The sequence below is a fragment of the Haliotis rufescens genome, unplaced genomic scaffold, assembly GCF_023055435.1.
Source record: "Haliotis rufescens isolate VD_foot unplaced genomic scaffold, xgHalRufe1.0.p SCAF_1, whole genome shotgun sequence".
Classification (NCBI taxonomy): Eukaryota; Metazoa; Mollusca; class Gastropoda; order Lepetellida; family Haliotidae; genus Haliotis; species Haliotis rufescens.
In genome coordinates this window covers 46,987,918-47,009,157 of record NW_025963779.1, presented here as the reverse complement: position 1 = coordinate 47,009,157, position 21,240 = coordinate 46,987,918, and the positions used below count along the sequence as shown (strand labels likewise).

At 42.5% G+C, this 21,240-nt stretch overlaps 1 protein-coding gene and 2 long non-coding RNA genes across 8 annotated transcripts in view; all 3 read right to left on the bottom strand.

Moving 5' to 3' along the window:
- LOC124136464 (tumor protein D54-like) overlaps positions 1 to 21,240 on the bottom strand; it is a 48,991-nt gene that overhangs the window by 2,569 nt on the left and 25,182 nt on the right. For 4 of the 6 annotated variants that reach the window (XM_046502385.1, XM_046502382.2, XM_046502380.2 and 1 more), the window contains 3 exons: positions 14,256 to 14,357; positions 7,803 to 7,863; positions 3,629 to 3,664 (listed from right to left, as the gene is read on the bottom strand). In XM_046502385.1, coding sequence (XP_046358341.1) covers positions 3,629 to 3,664; positions 7,803 to 7,863; positions 14,256 to 14,357 — 199 coding nt within the window. The remainder of the gene's footprint in view (positions 1 to 3,628; positions 3,665 to 7,802; positions 7,864 to 14,255; positions 14,358 to 21,240) is intronic. The other 2 variants (XM_046502384.2, XM_046502381.2) reach the window with 1 other exon arrangement.
- On the bottom strand, positions 56 to 3,622 carry LOC125380985. The gene is made up of 2 exons (XR_007221566.1): positions 374 to 3,622; positions 56 to 306 (listed from the first exon to the last, which is right to left on the bottom strand). It is a non-coding gene; the product is annotated as an uncharacterized LOC125380985 (long non-coding RNA).
- Positions 3,768 to 6,815, bottom strand: LOC125380986. Its single transcript, XR_007221568.1, has 2 exons — positions 6,546 to 6,815; positions 3,768 to 6,511 (listed from the first exon to the last, which is right to left on the bottom strand). It is a non-coding gene; the product is annotated as an uncharacterized LOC125380986 (long non-coding RNA).

Sequence of the window (21,240 nt, the reverse complement as noted above, 5' to 3'; positions counted from 1 at the left end):
CCAGACACATGGACCTGCAACAGTCACTGACACATCACACACACGTTCATTAATGCTGGTGCTGGAGCGACTGCCAGACACATGGACCTGCAACAGTCACTGACATATCACACACACGTTCATTAACGCTGGTGCTGGAGCGACTGCCAGACACATGGGCGTGCAACAGTCACTGACACATCACACACACGTTCATTAATGCTGGTGCTGGATTGACCGCCAGACACATGGACCTGCAACAGTCACTGACACATCACACACACGTTCATTAATGCTGGTGCTGGAGCGACTGCCAGACACATGGACCTGCAACAGTCACTGACACATCACACATATGTTCATTAATGCTGGATCGACCGCCAGACACATGGACCTGCAACAGTCACTGACACATCACACATATGTTCATTAATGCTGGATCGACCGCCAGACACATGGACCTGCAACAGTCACTGACACATCACACATATGTTCATTAATGCTGGATCGACCGCCAGACACATGGACCTGCAACAGTCACTGACACATCACACATATGTTCATTAATGCTGGATCGACCGCCAGACACATGGACCTGCAACAGTCACTGACACATCACACATATGTTCATTAATGCTGGTGCTGGAGCGACTGCTAGACACATGGGCGTGCAACAGTCACTGACACATCACACACACGTTCATTAACGCTGGTGCTGGAGCGACTGCCAGACACATGGGCGTGCAACAGTCACTGACACATCACACACACGTTCATTAATGCTGGTGCTGGAGCGACTGCCAGACACATGGACCTGCAACAGTCACTGACACATCACACATATGTTCATTAATGCTGGATCGACCGCCAGACACATGGACCTGCAACAGTCACTGACACATCACACATATGTTCATTAATGCTGGATCGACCGCCAGACACATGGACCTGCAACAGTCACTGACACATCACACATATGTTCATTAATGCTGGATCGACCGCCAGACACATGGACCTGCAACAGTCACTGACACATCACACATATGTTCATTAATGCTGGTGCTGGAGCGACTGCTAGACACATGGGCGTGCAACAGTCACTGACACATCACACACACGTTCATTAACGCTGGTGCTGGAGCGACTGCCAGACACATGGGCGTGCAACAGTCACTGACACATCACACACACGTTCATTAATGCTGGTGCTGGATTGACCGCCAGACACATGGACCTGCAACAGTCACTGACACATCACACATATGTTCATTAATGCTGGAGCTACTGCCAGGCGCACATTTGATTGTATATTATTTTAGAAATTATTAAGCATAATAACAGATAAATATAATATATTATGTATGAATGTATGATGCTTTGTTTGATTAAGCAATATCCAATCCATATGATGGTGATCCCAGCAATTTCATAAGCTGCAGTGACACAATCAAACCAGTCAACAAGGCAGTTGGGGGGGAGCTTTTCTAATCTATCTTTCTGAGGCAAGGGAGTTATTTGACCATAAAAACCGAACTAGACTGGAATTTCTGAGTTATATTTTTCTGGACTAACAAGTTCATGCATAGTCCAATAAAAATTCTGACTCATAAACGAACATGGCGACAGACGCAAAAATCTTATTATGTTTTTAATCAAGGTGCTCAAGTGATCCGATGCACTTTGTCATGAAAAACCCGTTCTTTTATGAGGGCTGGTCAAAAGGTTTGAAGCCAAACAAACTAAACCAACAATTGTGAAAGTATTTTTAATTTTATTTTTCAAAATAATCTCTCTGCTTTTCAATACACTTCTCATAGCGATAGTGAAGCTTTTCAATTCCAGTCAGCAAGAAGTTTTCTGAAGCCAGCCTGAAAAGTCCATTCACAACAGTTTTGAGGTCATTGTTGTCGTCACAGGGCTTTCTACGAAGGTGTTCTTTCAGTTTAGAAACAGGTGGAAATCACTTGGTACCAGATATGGCGAGTATGGAGGGAGAGGAAGTTCTTTGAACCAACATTGTCACACAGCAGCCTTTGCAAGTCGAGAGGTGCGAGAAGAGGCATTGGCATGAAGTAGTAGAACTCCAGCAGTCAGCATTCCTCGCCGCTTTTCTTTGATAAAATCTCTTAGGTGGTGAAGCAAATGAGCAGTAGTAGGCACTGTTACTGGTATTTGTCCTTCGACATTCTAAGTAACCGACGAGGATTGTACCCATTGCATCCCAGAATACAGTGGCCATAACATTCTTCACTGATCTTGGAAGACTTGAATTTCTTTGGTGCCAGAGAAGTGAAATGATGCAATTCCATGGATTGATTTTTTGACTCAGGATCATTGTGGTAGACCAAGGTTTCATCACTTGTTACTAATCTCTTTATGAATTTGATGAAATCCCCAATTAGCTCTAAATTTTCTCTGGCAACGTCAGTTCTTTTATCCTTAAGATCAGAATTTAGAAATGCTGGCACCCAAAAAGCAGATATCTTATTCATCTGTAAATGTTCATGAATAATGATTTCAATGGATTCATTGCTCAGACCTGTGTCTTCTTCAAGTTCAGCGATGGTAATACATCAGTCTTACAATAGAAGTTTTTCTGACTCCTTGATGATATCTGCATTGATGAAAGTTGAGGGACATCAAGACCTAGAGGTATAATCAAGGCATTTTCTACCAGCCTTAAACATGCCCAACATTTAACAGTGGAAAAGCTATACACTTGTGACATACGGTCATGAATTTCTTTGTTTGAAGCAAATGCAACAGATATGAAAGGTCAAATTTGGTCAGTACAAGGGACATAAAAGGGATAGAACTCATAATAGCCACTGGTGGCGCAACGACCGTCCATGAAATTCCAGCCTAGTTTGGCAAAGGTGGAAACTGGACTTTTATAGTCAGTTAACTCCCTTGCCGTGAGAATATAATTCTAATCCAGAATACCTACAGAATTGTATGATGTATGATTTTGATGATCATACAAAGTTTCATTCAGCAATAATGAAGAGGAGTTATATTCTGGAAACCCAATAATCTAAAAAATGACAATACTCACGAATACAGACACCAGTGGAGCATTTGCCTGGTGTGTATAGAAGGTTTCACAAAGAAATATTGAACAGTTTATGAATTATGTTCCAGAAACGAACCATGACGAACAGACAGAGCCTGTTACAATATGAATGTTTAACTGACAACTACTGTGTGTTATTTGTATCCTCCCAGTTAATCATATCCATAATGCAAGGATGCGGAGTCCAATGTATGCAACAAGAATATATATCATATCATAATTCATGACACATATTCAGGTTTTAAGTGCATAGTGCTATGTAATCAAGTGCATTTTAGTTAAGAAACAAATCCATGAAACAACTGTCAACACTGAATGACACATTAGTCCAAAAATATTCATGACATCCATTACAACAACAATCATGCAATACTGGACTCAATGGCTACTTGTACTGTGAACATGCTGATGAGATGAAGTTAGTTGTAGCAACAAGACTCCTCTACACACAATGTTGTACCCACAGATAGACATCCCTTGGAGGATCACTAAATTTAACCTCGAGCTGGTTAGGTTGTGCTGGCAAACAAAGGAAATTGTGCGCTTAAATCTACAAGATACAACATACACACTCACCAAGCGATCCTTTAAATTTTCTATTGAGCGGGATGTCTAGAACAGATTCATAAACTATGTTCAATCTAACAGGGATCTTCTCTGTACTTGGACTGTTATCCACAATCCTCATTCAACATGCTTCTTTTTGGAGACAAGATTTCATAAAACTATATTGCTTATATTCTGTAAATCTGGTATGTATCTGTAAGTGGGAAGCAGCCTGCCAGTGCCCTGCAACACTGACTGCCCCAAGCATACTGCTGCTGCTGCTGCATCATGTCTGCAGCCATGGTAACTACTTGTCTTAAACCTGCCAGAAGAGGGTCAAGTAAATGTTTACCATGTCAGCCTGGTGTCATGTTTATACTGTCAAAATAGTACTTGCCATATTTTAGAGTATTTTGACTTGTAATTTGTTGAAAGGTATTTGCATTATAAGACAAAAAAAAACAGTCCCATTACTCCCAGTGCACTGTTAGTAATGATGGTTAAAATAGATTATTTCATATTTCATGTTAAAGCAGTAGCAGGGACTAAGACCATACTTAATTCTGCAAACAAACCACTAGCTCTGTAACTTAATAATAAAGTTATCTACATTTCCAGTTTGAAGGTATGGGAGGAATCACATGCTTTGTTTTTTTCATTCAAGCAAATCTTCCTGAAGTTTTTTGGCTTGTTGCTTGATGTGATCTATTGTGAACTTGTACACATACATATGTCGATGTTGTTTAAACTTGGTCAAATTCCTATCATAAAGATTAAATCAAAAATATATAAAGTCACACAGTAATTTGCTGACTGTTTTCTAAATGAGTGACCTTCACCCTCAACTTCATTTGGTTTACGTCAAAACCGATGTCAATGGTGTGTAGAAAGACACAATAGTCATGAAGTCTCTGTAACATTTGTTGTCAGCTTGTGGTCGAGAAAACTCTTATTTGAGTTAACACATTAAGTAGCCTGAGTTTCATCAGAAATCTATATAATTTCTAAAGGAATCGATAACATGTCATGAAAGCATGATTCTGGTTAGTTACTGTTGACATAAAACTGACATGCATGCTGCGGATGCCTTCAATACATGTTCAAAAGTTAACCACCATTTCACCATAAAATACTCAAAACAATTTAACATCATTGGTTCTTATCACAAACCCATTAAACATCATTGGTTCTTATCACACACCCATTAAACATCATTGGTTCTTATCACACACCCATTAAACAGCATTGGTTCTTATCACAAACCAATTTGACATCATTGATTCTTATCACAAACCCATTAAACATCATTGGTTCTTATCACAAACCAATTTGACATCATTGATTCTTATTACAAACCAATTAAACATCATTGGTTCTTATCACGAACCCATTTAACATCATTGGTTCTTATCACACACCCATTAAACATCACTGGTTCTAATCACAAACCCATTTAACATCATTGGTTCAAATCACAAGTCTCTTCTACCATATACTGGACAAGCTCTCATCAATATCCAGTCAACTGCTCCTTTTGGTGCTGGGTCTTGGGATGTTGTCCCCACAATCTGGTCTCCACCAGGATGGCAACACTCGCCACAGCAGCAGCACAGCAAGCACACACAGGTTAAAAACATAGCTTGAAATATGCCTGTTTACCCAGCATCGATCGGGAATCCGGTTAAATGAAATGGTGAAAATTTATCCAAAAAAACACCAGCTTTTGAGTATATAAAACATGTACACACTAATGATGGCATTACCTTTGCCATAAAGTGCATTACATCCATTAAAGTTGGCAGTGTAATACACTACAATACACAATATATTGTACATTATTATCAATTGCACTACATGTTCAAGGTAACAATAATATAAATAAATGCCTTATTGTACAAGAAAAGAAATAGCGCTATATTAGAGAAGACAATGCACAACCTTGCCCCTCAACCCATCCCTCACAACACCCTGACTCCTCACAACACCCTGACCCCTCACACCATCCCTCACAACACCCTGACCCCCACACCATCCCTTACAACACCCTGACCCCCATACTATCCCTTCCAACCGCCTGACCCACACACCATCCCTCACAACACCCTGACCCCCACAACACCCTGACCCTCACAACACCCTGAACCTCACAATACCCTGACCCCCATACCATCCCTCACAACACCCTGGACCTCACAACACCCTGAACCTCACAACACCCTGACCCTCACAACACCCTGACCCTCACACCATCCCTCGCAACACCCTGAACCTCACATCACCCTGACCCCCACACCATCCCTCACAACACCCTGACCCTCACAACACCCTGACCCTCGCACAATCCCTCACAACATCCTGAACCTCACATCACCCTGACCCCAACACCATCCCTCACAACACCCTGACCCTCACATCACCCTGAACCTCACAACACCCTGACCCTCACACCATCCCTCACAACACCCTGAACCTCACATCACCCTGACCCCCACACACCCTCCCTCCCAACAACCTGACCCCACACACCATCATTCACAACACCCTGACCCAACACACCATTCCTTACAGCACTCTGACCACCACACCATCTCTCACAACACCTGACCCCACACACCATCCCTCACAACACCCTGACCCCACACACCATTCCTTACAGCACTCTGACCCCCACACCATCCCTCACACCACCCTGACCCCACACACCATTCCTTACAGAACTCTGACCCCCACACCACGCATCAATACACCCTGACCCCACACACCATCTCTCACAACACCTGACCCTACACACCATCCTTCACAACACCCTGACCCTCACACCATCCCTAACAACACCCTGACCCCACACACCATTCCTTACAGAACTCTGACCCCCACACCACCCCTCACAACACCCTGACCCCCACACCATCCCTCACAAAACCCTGACCCTAACAACACCCTGAACCTCACAACACCCTGACCCCCACACCATCCCTCACATCACCCTGACCCTCACAACACCCTGACCCCCACACCATCCCTCACATCACCTTGACCCTCACAACACCCTGACCCCCATCCCATCCCTCACAACACCCTGAACCTATACACCATCCCTCACAACACCCTGACCCCCACACCATCCCCAACAACATCCTGACCCCCACACCATCCCTCACAACACCCTGAACCTATACACCATCCCTCACATCACCCTGACCCCCACATCATCCCCCCTGACCCCACACACCATCCCTCACAACACCCTGACCCCACACAACACCCTGACCCACACACCATCCCCCCTGACCCCACACACCATCCCTCACAACACCCTGACCCTCACAACACCCTGACCCCACAACATCCCTCAATTCACCTTGACCCTCACAATACCCTAACCCTCACAACACCCTGAACCTCACATCACCCTGACCCAACACACCATCTCTCACAACACCCTGACCCCACACACCATCCCTCACAACACCCTGACCCCACACACCATTCCTTACAGCACTCTGACCCCCACACCACACATCACAACACCCTGAACCCCACACCATCCCTGAAAACACCCTGACCCCCACACCATCCCTCACAACACCCTTACACCCACACCATCCCTCACAACACCCTGACCCCACACCATCCCTCACAACATCCTGACCCCAACACCATCCCTCACAACACCCTGAACCTCACAACACCCTGAACCTCACAACACCCTGACCTTCACACCATCCCTCACAACACCCTGAACCTCACATCACCCTGACCCTCACATCACCCTGAACCTCACACCATCCCTCACATCAACCTGACCCTCACACCATCCCTCACAACACCCTGAACCTCACAACACCCTGACTCCCACACCATCCCTCACAACACCCTGACCCCCACACACCATCCCTCACAGCACCCTGACCCTCACACCATCTCTTACAACATCCTGACCCCCACAACACCCTGACCCCCACACACCATCCCTCACAACACCCTTACCCCACACACCATCCCTCACACCCTGACCCCCACACCATCTCTTACAACATCCTGACCCAACACACTAATTCTTGACTTGTCTAGTTCACTTGACTGCACACCATTGCTACCTTGATCCCACTTGCTATGGCTAACCTCTGTATCACGGTCACCTATCCCCACCACAATGCCCAGATCTCCTTCATGATGGGTAGAAGACTACATTTATTCTCACCCTGACACTGGCGTAGGTACTTCCAACACTCTCTTCCAGGGACTTGAATGTTGAAGAATTCCTGAAATTCACATTTGGTCAAATGAAATTATTGATAATTGATAATTCCTGCGAAAACAAAACATTTTTTTACATCACTGCCAGAACATACCAGAGGGACTGGTGGGACCTGACATATTGTAATCCTTGGATAGTTAACAGTTGTTTGTGGATACTAAAAGAGTTCAAAACCCTTAACAATGAGTATTTTAACTTGTGTGAGTTGAAAGCTCGTTTTAAACATTTAAATGTATATTTATTTCATTTTGAAGTGATGTTAACTTTTGTATTATTTCTTACCGAAAGTGTCTGTCTGTAGATTTACACAAGTGATTCACTTCAAAAAGGTATTCTGTCTGTGTATAAGTTTGTCATAAAAATGCCTGCCACAAGTCAAACAGTTGCAAAACAACAAAATTTACGAAAACTAAGCTTAAAAGTTGCAGAATTGTGTGCAGAATTATTAAAATTTGATGGCTAAATTTACAAAAATTGAAAGAAGTGTTGACAGTAAGAAAGACGGAATACTTTTTATGTAATAAGTGTATTTTTATATTTAATGACCAAAATACAGCTTTTATGGCAATGATGCAATTGCATAGTCTTTGTGTTAAGAGGAAAAACATCAAAACTCATTGTCATTACTAATTTATTATGCACACCCCCAACTACACAGGTGTATCTTGTTTTTTAAAAAGTGTGCACAATACACAAGAAAATATGGTAGTCTGTGGGGTGCTTTGGGAAAGATTAAGTTTTTTATTTTCAAATCAATGGTGGCCACTTGGCTGCCATACTGAAACTGCAATTTGAACAAACTCAAACCCCTCCTCATTATAACAAACATCCACACTAAATTTCATCTGAATCGATCAAGCCTTTTTGTGGAAGAAGTTGAAAACATAAAAAGAGTATGGAAGCCCCTGATGATATAAGCTCACACATCTCCCCGAGGCAAGTGAGTTAACTGACTATAAAAGTACAGTTTCCACACATCTTCCCGAGGCAAGTGAGTTAACTGACTATAAAAGTACAGTTTCCACACGTCTTCCCGAGGCAAGTGAGTTAACTGACTACAAAAGTGCAGTTTCCACACATCTTCCCGAGGCAAGTGAGTTAACTGACTACAAAAGTACAGTTTCCACACATCTTCCCGAGACAAGTGAGTTAACTGACTACAAAAGTACAGTTTCCACACATCTTCCCGAGGCAAGTGAGTAAACTGACTACAAAAGTACAGTTTCCACACATCTTCCCGCGGCAAGTGAGTTAACTGACTACAAAAGTACAGTTTCCACACATCTTCCCGAGGCAAGTGAGTTAACTGACTATAAAAGTACAGTTTCCACACATCTTCCCGAGGCAAGTGAGTTAACTGACTATAAAAGTACAGTTTCCATCCTTGCCGATGGCTGGTATTATGGGGTTACATTTTGGCTGGACTAACGAGTCTATGCAGAGTCTATGCAAAGTCTATGCAAAATCGCGCACCGAAATCAATATTCGGTTTGTAAACTGTCGTGCAGATTTCTGTCAATTGCAGAATTTGCAAAGCATGTGCACCGCCAACTCATTGTCAACAGATATTTTCCAAGTCTTTTCATGTTTTTAATCAAGGTGCTCACGTGATTTGTCGACTTCGCTATGTAAGACCCGTTCTATCACAATATAGATCTTGATTATCGATCAGATCATTTTGACCGGGCACCGCCGTTTTGTTTGAAGGTGGAATCTGATTGGTCCACATAAGAGGCTTAGAAGGGACAACCACTGGAATTCCAGCCTAGTTCGGCAAGGGTGGAAACTGGACTTTTGAAGTCAGTTAACTCCCTTGCCTCAGGAAGATGAAGTTCACATGGCTTTTAGTCCAGGTGAGACCATACAAGTAAACAATTCCTGAATCGATGTTTGTTAACACCACACTCAGTAATATTCCTGAGTACATATTCCTAGCAATAGGATGCAGGCCTGTAAATATTCAACTTGCTATTATTTGAGCAACGTATCACGTTACACAATCAACCATGTTACCTAGCCTTAACACCCTGATCCATTGACATGGAAAGGCTACTGTATTTTCTTGAGTATATTGCACACCCGAGTATAATGAGCACCCCCCTCTAGCGGATGCAGTATTTTGGAAAAAAAACATTTGAATATTATGTGTAGAAAAAAAATACACCGTACCCCTTCAGCGAATTTCAGTAAACGAACGGGTGATGAGAAACTTGGTCAGTGCAAATTTGAAATCAGAGATAAAAAAAATCACCAGACATGTTGATTTACCGTGTAAATTGTATTTTTTGTTCTGCTAGGCATTGTTTTACGTCCATGGATTAAGATTAGCATGTGTATTTTCTCGTAAACTAAGCTGGACACAGCAATCAGCTGTGCACAGATTCTTGGAATCTACCGGTGATTCGGTCAAGACACACCCAATGATATAACTTTACAGGATTTTAATGCAAGGATCAGCAAAAATTGTATCTGAAACTATTTTTTTTATTAGGAATAATATATTCCAATATCTTGTTATTTTAGTTGCAGATTTTACTAAATATATTTAAAATAATTATAATCCTAAGCAGCTGATCGCTATTGCCGGTTATTGATTTTCACATGGAACCAGTTTGGCCAGTCACCGTCGAGGCTCTCTTGACGTGATCGCCAGAAATCCGTGTTGACATGGAATCGTCAATCTATGACAAATATGACTTTTAACAAGTCAAAGTATGGCATTTATGATATATGCATCCATTCTCTGTCAACTAAAGTTCGTTTCAAGGCGTCAATAGCGGTAATCTGACCGTGGTTGCTGTTATTAACGGTGAGTTGTGCAATCTTCCGATCGCTTCACACATGATTTCGCCGAAATTAATTAAAACAATATGAAAAGGAATTTTTAATTAAATTTATGAAATAAGTTACAAACATAAGTCTAGATATACAAAGAACACTTTTTATAGACAGACTGTGTAATTACATGATTAATTTGCATACTTCAGTATGGATTTGTTGACATGATAGTTCCGGTGTTACGTGCTCACGGTAATGTCTTTCCGTTTGCGGGAAAAGACATCAAAACTCATTATTGCGCGTATAATTCGCAACCCCTTCTACACAGCTGTGTCTTTTAGAAAAAAAGTACGCACTATACTAAAAAAATATGGTATATATATGTGTATATAAATTTTACAAAAGGAGCATTTCTGATTGAATGCAATGTTTTTATACCTACCTGACACTACACAGCTTCCCTACCTTATACAAACAGACAGTACTGGAACGAAGAGACAGTTGAAACACAGTTGAAACACAGTTGAAACACAGTTGACTACAGCCCGTGCTTCGGCATCCACGAGGCCTCTACTCCCTCATATTCTTCACTGTATGGCATCAGACAGTACACAGTGGCACTAAAGGGTATGGCGGAGGAGGACGGAGTCTGGGTGGGCCTGTAGGTGTAGCATCAGGTAAGTATAAAAACATTGCATTTAATCAGAAGTGCTCATGTTTTACCTTACCTGATGCTTTATACACAGTGCTTTATTTGACTGACATGGAAGGCGGGCTTACCGTGAGAAGCGTCAGGTTCGCTGCAGAAGCACAACAAAATTTTCGGGCAGGAATTTAACCCAGCAGGCAACAGCAAGGTAGCGGCTCCTGGAACGGCAGGCAAGGGGATAAGATGCAGGTCAAGCCCTCTCGGAACAGAATGGTGGTCTGAAGATAGAGGATGAAGGTGGTCTGCCAATCGGGTTGGCCAGGCAGTTGGTTTTTTGCGACAAAGTCCTGGCAAAGGCCAAAGTGAACCAAGCCGTGAGGACGCTGGTTGAACCGGACATGGGTCACATCCAGGGCATGAAGCTCACTAACCCTGGCAGACTGTATCTGTATGGGTCTGGATGTGGCTGTCTATTCTGAGGATTGAGCAGCAGATTTGGCCATGCTGGGAGACGCAACACAGGTTCTCCGGCGAGCTGAAGGAAACCAAATCCGGGACGGCCAGTAAGGCGCGACCAAAAGCAGATCCAGAGGACAGATCTGGGCCGCCTTCTGAATGACCTAGAGGAGAAGAACTGGGGGTGGAAAAGCGTACCCAAACAGGCCGACCCAGGACAGAGCGAGGCTGTCTACCTCCCAAGCAGCTGGGTCCGGGACAGGAGACACATACACTGGCAATACTGCGTCAAAGAGATCTACGTTGGGAGTCCCCGGGCGATCGCACAAGAATCTTTAAGGCTTTAAGGTCAAGCATCCACTCCATGGGGGACGGACGATCGGGTCTGGACAGGGAGTCGGCTAAGACATTGCGACAACCTGGAATGTGATGGGCTCGGATCAGAAGAGGGAGACCATTGGCCAGATGAAACAGGCGAAAGGTCTGGTCCAGGAGAGAAGCAGACTTAGTCGACCCCTGCCTATTGATTTAATACACCACTGTTGAGTTGTCCGATGCGACCATGAGACACATGTTGCAGAGGAGCTGACGACAATGATGAATCGCCCGAATGACCTCATCCAACTCCAGATTGTTGATGTGCCATGCACATTCCAAAGGAGTCCAAAGACCGGCAGCAGTTTCCTGGAGAAGGTGGGTGCCCCATCCTTGTAGAGTCACGTGGACATGATGGGTGGCCTCAAAGCTGGTCATAGAGGAACCAGTAAAGACATTCGATGGGACTAGCCACCACTCCAGGAATGGACATAATTCCCTTGGCAGAGGAAGGAGGTGACCCGACAGGTCTGAGCGCAGAAAGAGAAGGAGAATTCGCTGAAGGAGACACAGTTGAAGCGACCCCTGGACATAAGATCCTGAGCTGAAGTGAACAGCCTGAGAAGGCCCTGCCACTGATGGAGATCAAGAGGTTGAGAGAGGGCTCTCCTGACCCTGGAGGAACCTGTATCAAGGCAAGTTCTGTCGGAAAGTGAGGTGGTGAGGATTGGGGTCCAATTTCTCCATGTTGATCATCCAATCATGGAGAAGGCAATGGGTGAATTTGGGCTGAAGAACCAGGGTCTGAGGGACGCCGTGACTGAGGATGCAGTCGTCGAGGTCGTCGAGGTAGGCTCTGAACCGAATCCCCCTGTGGTGAAGGAACGATTGGATAGGTTATACGTGTGAATAACCACGGAGCTGTGGAAATGCCAAATGGGAGCAAGTGCTGGCCCCAAAGATGAAGCGGAGGAAACGACGATGTGCTGCATGAATGGGAACGTGCAGGTAGGCATCATGGAGGTCCAGACTGATGAGGTGTCCATCGGTTGAAGGAGGTAGCGCAGAGAACGAATGGAAATCATCTGGAAATGTGGCGGAGGCGCAAGATAGTGGAGGTTGAATAGTGTCAGATTGTGGATCATTCATAGTTTTGATGAACCCTTCTTGGGCACCAGGAAGACTGGAGAATAAAAAACTGGAGGGATGGAGTCAGCGTCCAGGAGATCCACTGCAATCTTGGCAATCAGTAGGTCTATATTGGCCTGAAGAGCAGGCACATCGAGAGGCGGATATCGAGGTTCCAAAGGCGTGGTAGTTAGAGGAGGAACGGCGCGGAACTGCAGGCAGTAACCATGACAGAGGATCCGGGTAACAAGCTTCCAATTCCTCCATTAGGTTTGAAGTCCGGCCTGGCGAAGCTAATGTGGGTCTTTCCCCGACTTGAGCCTTTTACATAAAGCACAACATATAGAGTAGATTCTGCAAAAAAAATGTAAACAGCGCATAAGTGTAACAAGCAGAATCACATATGAAGCAAAACACGTTACTTGGCAAATAGGTGAACCAAGCGCACAAACACAACCAGAGTGTAAAGAGCGACTGGTAGCAAAATTGCGACCAAGGCACGAAACATGCTTAGTTATGCAGCCACAAACAAAAATCAAATTTACATGGTATAAACCGCAAACAAGACAAAATTTGAAGACAAAACAAGGTAAGTCGTAACTCTAGTACACGTCTGTCCGTAGAGTAGACAGAGAAGAATATGAGTGAGTAGGGGCCAAGGGGGATAACTCATGGATGCCGAGGCACGGACTGTAGTCTGTTTCAACTGTCTCTTTGTTCCAGTACTGTCTGTTTGTATGAGGTAGGGAAGCTAAAGCACTCTGTAGCGTCAGGTAAGGAAAAACTGACAATTTTTCTGTAAAATTAAGAATCATAAGTTTATACCCTTTATGCCAAACCCCTCAATAAATGATTCTGACCTTTACCTAAGTTTTATCATGTATGAGTGCATATATAGGTTCAAACTGAATTTTGGACTGTATGTGAAAATATGACACTGTCGGACAAAACCATCATCGCAAATCACAATGACCTAGGCATAAGAGATGGGAATTGTGGTTGTGTTGTTGTGAGTGACTCTGGCAGGTATATACTGGGTCATTGACATACATCACCGGAGTTCCACTCACCTGAGATCCCCAATTTTCCTTGACATTGATGAGCCAATGTTTGAGAAAGCAGCTGATGTCTTCTCTCCAACTGTCTTGGTTACAGCTGCAGTCTTCTGATAGCTGCAACAACACACAGGAAACATCTGGATTTACCATCTTACACAAAACAGTTCAAGAACCTTAATCTACACAAAACTAAGGCTGTTAGAAGTTGATACTAGACAAGCAAAATGCATCTTTTCACATTCACAATCAGCATTCAACATAATAACAAGTTCAACCGACAATAAGACGAAAGTGTAGCCTCTTCCTATCCTTGTCTACGTACATACTAAGACACTTAATGTCAACACACCTCAGATACGCGACTACCGGTATCACGAGTTGCAAAAACTAACTTACTATTGGAAGTAGCCAGTCTGTCTGTGTGTCCCCCTCACCAAGTTGACAAGCGCAATGTCATGTTGAGTGGTGTATATTAAATGCCATAGAAGTCAGAAGGAGTTCAGAGTTATCATGGTTGCAGAGTGTGGTTGTGTGAGAGTGTGAGCAGATAAGCTTGGAGAATTACCGTGACAGCATGAGCAAACAAACAAGAAAAATGGCGTGAGGCAATTACAAAGTGCCACCCGTGTTTACAGAATCATATGATGCATATGATGTTTACACAGAGTTTGACAGGTACAAGAGATCAAGAGATCAGTCTATGGACTAATATGTCACTGAATTTGAAAAATTATACATTAAAGCAAAACAATTTAACATGACCCTTCCAGAATTAGTGCTTGCTTTCAAGTCACTTGATAACACTTGTCTTGAGTATAAGGACAGACGATTTGTTCTCACTGATGTCAACTTCGAAAATCACACAACATTGTTTAAACAAACAGCCATGTCCTTAAAGAAATTCTTTGGCAAGCAAGCAATGCCGCCATCTGAGGGGAATGGTGGTATTCAGATAAAGACAGAACCAACATATGTGGCAACAAACACAACCAATGTGGAGGAAGAGAAAACTGCCTATTTTACTCGAAATAGAAGGGGTAGACATGGATATGGTTTCTTTGGCAGAGGAAACAACAACCATTCTAGCAGATCACAGGCAAGAATTAAGCACGGACGCAGGTTCCGAAGTGAACCATATGACAACCAGCGAATACAAAATCCGATTGGACATGATGGATGCCCTCTTCGATTCAAGGTTTGTGAGTGAGTGAGTGAGTGAGTATGGTTTTATGCTGCTTTTAGCAATATTCCAGCAATATCACGGTTTGGGACACCAGAAATGGGCTTCACACATTGTACCCATGTCGGGAATCGAAACCGGGTCTTCGGCGTGACGAGCGAATGCTTTAACCACTAGGCTACCTGACCGCCCCCAAGGTTTGTGAGTCAGGTGATCACTTCATCAAAGACTGCCCATACTATTATGAAAATATGGAAAAGAGAAAGTTTCAAGACAAACAAGAAAAATTTGTGTTGTTTTGGGCAAAAAAGGTGAGTTCTAGTTAATGAATCTTTAAACACTGTAGTCTTGGACAGTTGCAGGTGAAGTTTGGATGAAATGCTATATAGAAGATACACTTGATGATAGCAAAGTAAGACAAGTGAAGAGAAACAAAAGTGACTATGTTCAAGTTCAGGTAACTTCTCAAATCTATTGAAAAAGTACCTTTTCCATGTGCAATAGCAGGTGTCTACTGTACAATAACTATTGATGTTGTATGAAGTGATATTCCTCTTCTCCTTGGAAAACCACCTATGAAAGTGGCGAAAGTAGTACTGGATTTAGAAAATGATACAGCTTCAATTTTTGGAAAGGAAATTAATCTGCTGTGTACATCTTCATGGCACTACTGTTTCCCAATATTATACATTCTACAATGCCGGTGAATCAAACCTTCAAGGTCCTGTATTCCGAAAGTAAGCAGTCAAAGCAAGTGAAAGAGAAAAAGACTTTGAAAGTTTGAGCATCCATCAAGTAGACGACTTTTGATGCTGCTGGAGGACGCTGGGATCAAGGATGATACTTATCAGGCACTGGTTGATGAGGTAACACAGGATTGTGCTGTTTGTCTTACATTCAAGAAGTCACCAGTTCGACCAGTCGTTTCTCTCCCTCTTGCGACAAAGTTCAGGCCAGGCGTTTTATATTTTATATTTTTCGGAAATTGTTTCGTTTTATATTTTTTTAAATAAGATTTTCATTTTTTTCACCCCGCCGACAGCTGCGTAGTCAGTTATTTTATTTGTTGTCATCACCTTTTAATAAACTTGTAAAGAGAAACATAATCGATCTTTGTTGATCTCAAAGACAAACATGAATAGACTCCCTTGACAATTGTCTGTGATGTAAGTGGTAGAATTTTTATTGTTACAAAGGGCTTTATCGTTACAAATGGCGGTCTTTTGAGCACAGAATATGTTCATAAAGTATGCCAGAGGCATTCTGCATTTGCCTGCATTGCCTTGCAAACATTTGAAAACATCTACCGGTAATTAACATTCAGGATACGAACAACTGCATTGAGGATGTTATTTTAACCTTAGTAGATGAACAGTCGGTTTTATGTCGGTACATACATCAACTCAAGAAACTTCAAAAGATGACATGTTGATTGAACTTTTCTTACATTGTTGGAGTTTGAGAATCGCAGATATATTCACGTCAAAACGAAAACCACCGATAAACTGTGTGCAAGTGCAACGGTTGATGACCCCAAAACGGAACAGTGACAGATATGTATATTTTCAGTATTATTTTGATTATGTGTTTTTTGGAAGATGGTAATATCTCAGTGGTGCTACTTTCAAGTTCTTCTGACAAAACAGTGGCCAAGTTACTATGCGATATTTATTTTTTATATGTAATTTGCAGTGTTAGAATTAACATGAACAGTGACAGATATCATTATTTTCAGTATTTTGTTTGTTTTGTGCATTTTTGAAGACATTGAAGATCTCAGTGGTGCTACTTTGAAGTTTCTTCACGACAGTGGCTTTGACACATTAATCACTTATTAGTTTTGTGATATCAGGAAAAACAGGTTGAGTTTAATATTAATGTTTGTTTTATTTTTGTTACACTCTTAGTTTTTTAAGTGAATCACTCTAATGCAGCAGAACTTGTAGCAATATTATGCTGTTGGCTCTATGATCATTTGGACATTCAGTATGTGAAGTTTGTGCTGAGGAGAGACTGTGCTGCAAAATACACAATAAACTTTCATGAAGTCATCAGTCTTTTTTTCTTTTTTTGCATCTGGCCCTTTTTTTCCCCTTCTCCAACCCTGGATTTTGGGCTGAAAAATCCGAAATCCTAAAAATAAAAAAAGCCTGGCCTTAACAAAGTGGTGGCAATGGATCTGAAAGTTTTGAAGACTGGTGTTTACTTCCTCCACCTCATAAACATGGCCACAAGATTTAGTCTTGCTGCTGACATAAGGAAGAAAACTCCAGAGGTCGTAATCGACCCAAATTTGAAATTATGGGTCAGATGGAGTCCTTTTCAGCTCGTATTTGGAGCTAACCCAAACCTACCATCTACCCTTGTTGATAGACCACCTGCATTGGAAGGTACCACTGTAAGTGAAATGTTTGCAAAACACTTCAACTAACTACATGCTGCAAGGAAAGCCTTCATTGAAGCTGAATCATCTGAAAGAATCAGACAGGCCTTACGACATAACATCAGGTCATCCTATCAAACTGGTGATAAGGTCTACTTCATGAAGGAAAAGCAGTGGAAAGGTCCCGGGCAGGTGCTGGGTCAAGATGGTTGAAAGTGACATGTTATCAGAGGATGAACACAGTCCATCAAGGAGAAATAGCCCACCTGAGGTAGTTGAAGATCACACAGCTGAAGGCTTAACAAATCCACCAAAGGTCAAGGACAAGGTGAAATATCTTCTCAAGGAAGATCATATGTGAAGGTAAGATGAAGTTATTAGCAGAAGAGGAAAAGCAACTGGAAAATATCATGGAAGGTTTAATGTCTGTGGGAGCGTTGAATTGGATATGAAATCAGTGAACTTTGAAAAAGATGTCAGTTAGATGTCAGTCATCAAGTAGATGCAGGTATTTGGGGAGGCGGGAGGGATTAATTCCTGATGCCAGTATTCTTAGAATTATACAGAATAACAACTGTTAGATCATTCTTGTGAATACCTTACTTCTATTACATCATAGCCTGTATACACCAGAGGGACCGGTGGAATCTGGTATCTAGTATCCCTTAGGTAGTTGGCTTTTGTGAAGAGGGAATACATGAATTTAACAAAAGGGACCAAAAAGGAATGTTTTCATACTCAAGGCTAGATATAGATAATGTCCTACTACTCAAATAATATCCATATTTTAGCCATCAATGTGATACTTAGACATATTATGACGTCACTTCTGGTTGTCAATTCTAAGACCTCGTTTCAAGTTATATGTCTTCTATGACATCATATCACTTCTTATGATGTAATTTTCGTTATGCCCTTTAGGATAGTGATATTTTTAAAACTTATATAAGTTCCCGAGAGAAGAAGGTGTGGCAAGGCTACTTTGAGACCACCACCATCACTGCCACCAAGGGTTCCAGTGTGTATAGTCCATCCAAATCGGTCTGCATGTCTTGTAAGTAAAAGTTACACCGTGTTATGGGACTTCCATTGGCAGCAAGCTACGACTTGTTCAATGGAGACTGTATTCCATGTGGCTAGACTTGTTGCAAGAGCTCTGATCTCGTGAGGTATGCAGCTTCCCCAAGTTGATGTGGAGACATGTGCCAGTCTGTAGCTATCTACAATCACCAAACTGAGCCATCCCGCTACAGTATCCTTGGTTATGTCCTTTTCTGACGAGGGTTTGCAAGAGATAAAAAGGTGTTTTCTCTGCTTTCTGTGGGTTTGAGTTGCTGTAATGAAGTATCTCAAGGCTCTTATGGGACAAAGTAATCTGTCCGGATAGTCCACACATTTACTTAAGGCTGGTATCGTATCTTGCCTGTGTCCAAGTGGTCTGAAGGTCGATGACTGGTTTTGGGCAATAAAATCCGGAAGTGATCTGAACGACACTGATTCCATTCTTGCATATGAGTTACAGTGGAAATGTCAATAGCATGTAATTCTGATACACGAGCTGCAGCAGCCATGGCTTGGAGAAAAGCAGTTTTCAACAAAGGCTGAGGGTTTGTGCCCCCCTGGTACTGTATGTAGGCAACCACAGTCGAGTTGTCTGTAGCAGTCTTTACTGACGAGTGGTGCAGACGAACTAGCCATGCTTCTAGAGCTAGATATATCGCTCTCATTTCTAGGCAGTTGATGTGTAACTCCTTTTCTTGGGTGGACTATTTTCCCTGTACTCTAATATTGTCCACATGGGCACCCCAACCCTCTCCTGACACGTCTGTGTAAAGTTGATGTAGAGGGGGGGGATATGAGTGTGGAATACCGGGCATGACATTCTGACGAGTGAGCCACCAATATAGTTCTGAGATTCATACTGGTAAAGGTTGAATTAGTGTTTCTAGCTCTAGGTCTTTGGTGAAGTTCATCCAGTTTTGCAGGGGTTGTAACTGTAGTCTGCCTCTGCAGGTCAGATCTTGGATGGAGGTGAGCGTGCCTAGGCAAGACATCCATCAGCGTCTTGATTTGATGGGCCGGTCGAGTGCGATTGATATCATGTCTTTTACTCTTGAATTCCTGTCCTCTGGAGGGGCTACTATGCCCATGTTGAGTAGAAAGCTTGCACCTATGTAGGTGATGTCCTGTGTGGGTCCTGTGTGGGTGTAACTAATTCTGATTTTTGAGGATGAACCAGGAAACCCAAGTGCGTGAGTAGCTGAATAAGGCACACTGTATTTAGTCTGATGTGCGACTTGTCCTGATCGGCCGATAGGAAGTCGTCTATATATCCATGTAACCTTATGAGTTTCAGGTGGGCGAAGCCGATGACGGGATTGGTGATCCTGTTGAATAAGCATGGGACAATGTACATGCCGAATGGAAGTACCCTGAACTTGTATCTTTAACCATTGACTGCGAAGCGCAGATATCGACGATGACTTCGATGGATGGGTACATGAAGATAAGCATCCTGGAGATCTAGGCTTATCATCCAATCTGCTTGTCTTAAGGCATTCTTTAACTTCTTGATAGATTCCATCTGGAACTTGGGAGGTTTTTCCAGATAATCTTTGTTTAGGGCTTTTAGATCTATGTTAAACATTACAGACATGGAACTGGTTATCTTTTCCGTGAACTCATTTAAGTTAAAGCGGAAATGTGGCATAAGGGAGAGATTGGTTGCTTTTTCCAAGCCTAGATTATCCGCCTTACCAGATGTTTCCAGATGTACGTGACTGGTTACATTTAAACCTGAAAGGTACATCGGTTCCTTACCGTATATGACCGCGGATAAGCCGACCCCGTAGATAAGCCGAGGTGTTAACTTGACCATTGAAATACGAAAGAAAATGATATGACCCGCAGATAAGCCGAACCAGCAATTGAAAGGCAAAAAACACTGCGAAGTCGGACTGCAAGACATGTGCCGGTACTCGCAGATATTCAAAAATATAAGATGAAAAACGTTGTAATTATATTGAAAAAGTCATTATTATTTCTAATAAAGATTTAACAAACCAGTCATCCACTTTCATAAAGTGGAAAGCTGTTTCTCGTGGTTTTTTTTAATCTCATAATGATCGTTTTATGTTGCCATCAACAACGAAGCGCCATTTTGTGAATCGGTGTATATAGAATTATGAACCCGTGAGAAAATATATCGGCTAGAGCGAAGACTCGCAGTTTGAATTCAGCATCGTAAGCATGGCGTTTTTGTTTCAAACTCATGATGAGAATGTCAGTCAGTAAAAATACCAACTTTTATAACCCCCTTTATACCACTATTGTATGTTAATCCAATTGAATTAAATAAACTATCATACTATGAACACATTGAATGACCATCACTTACTCACAGGCTTCTCCAGTTTATTAAACTAATCTCTTGA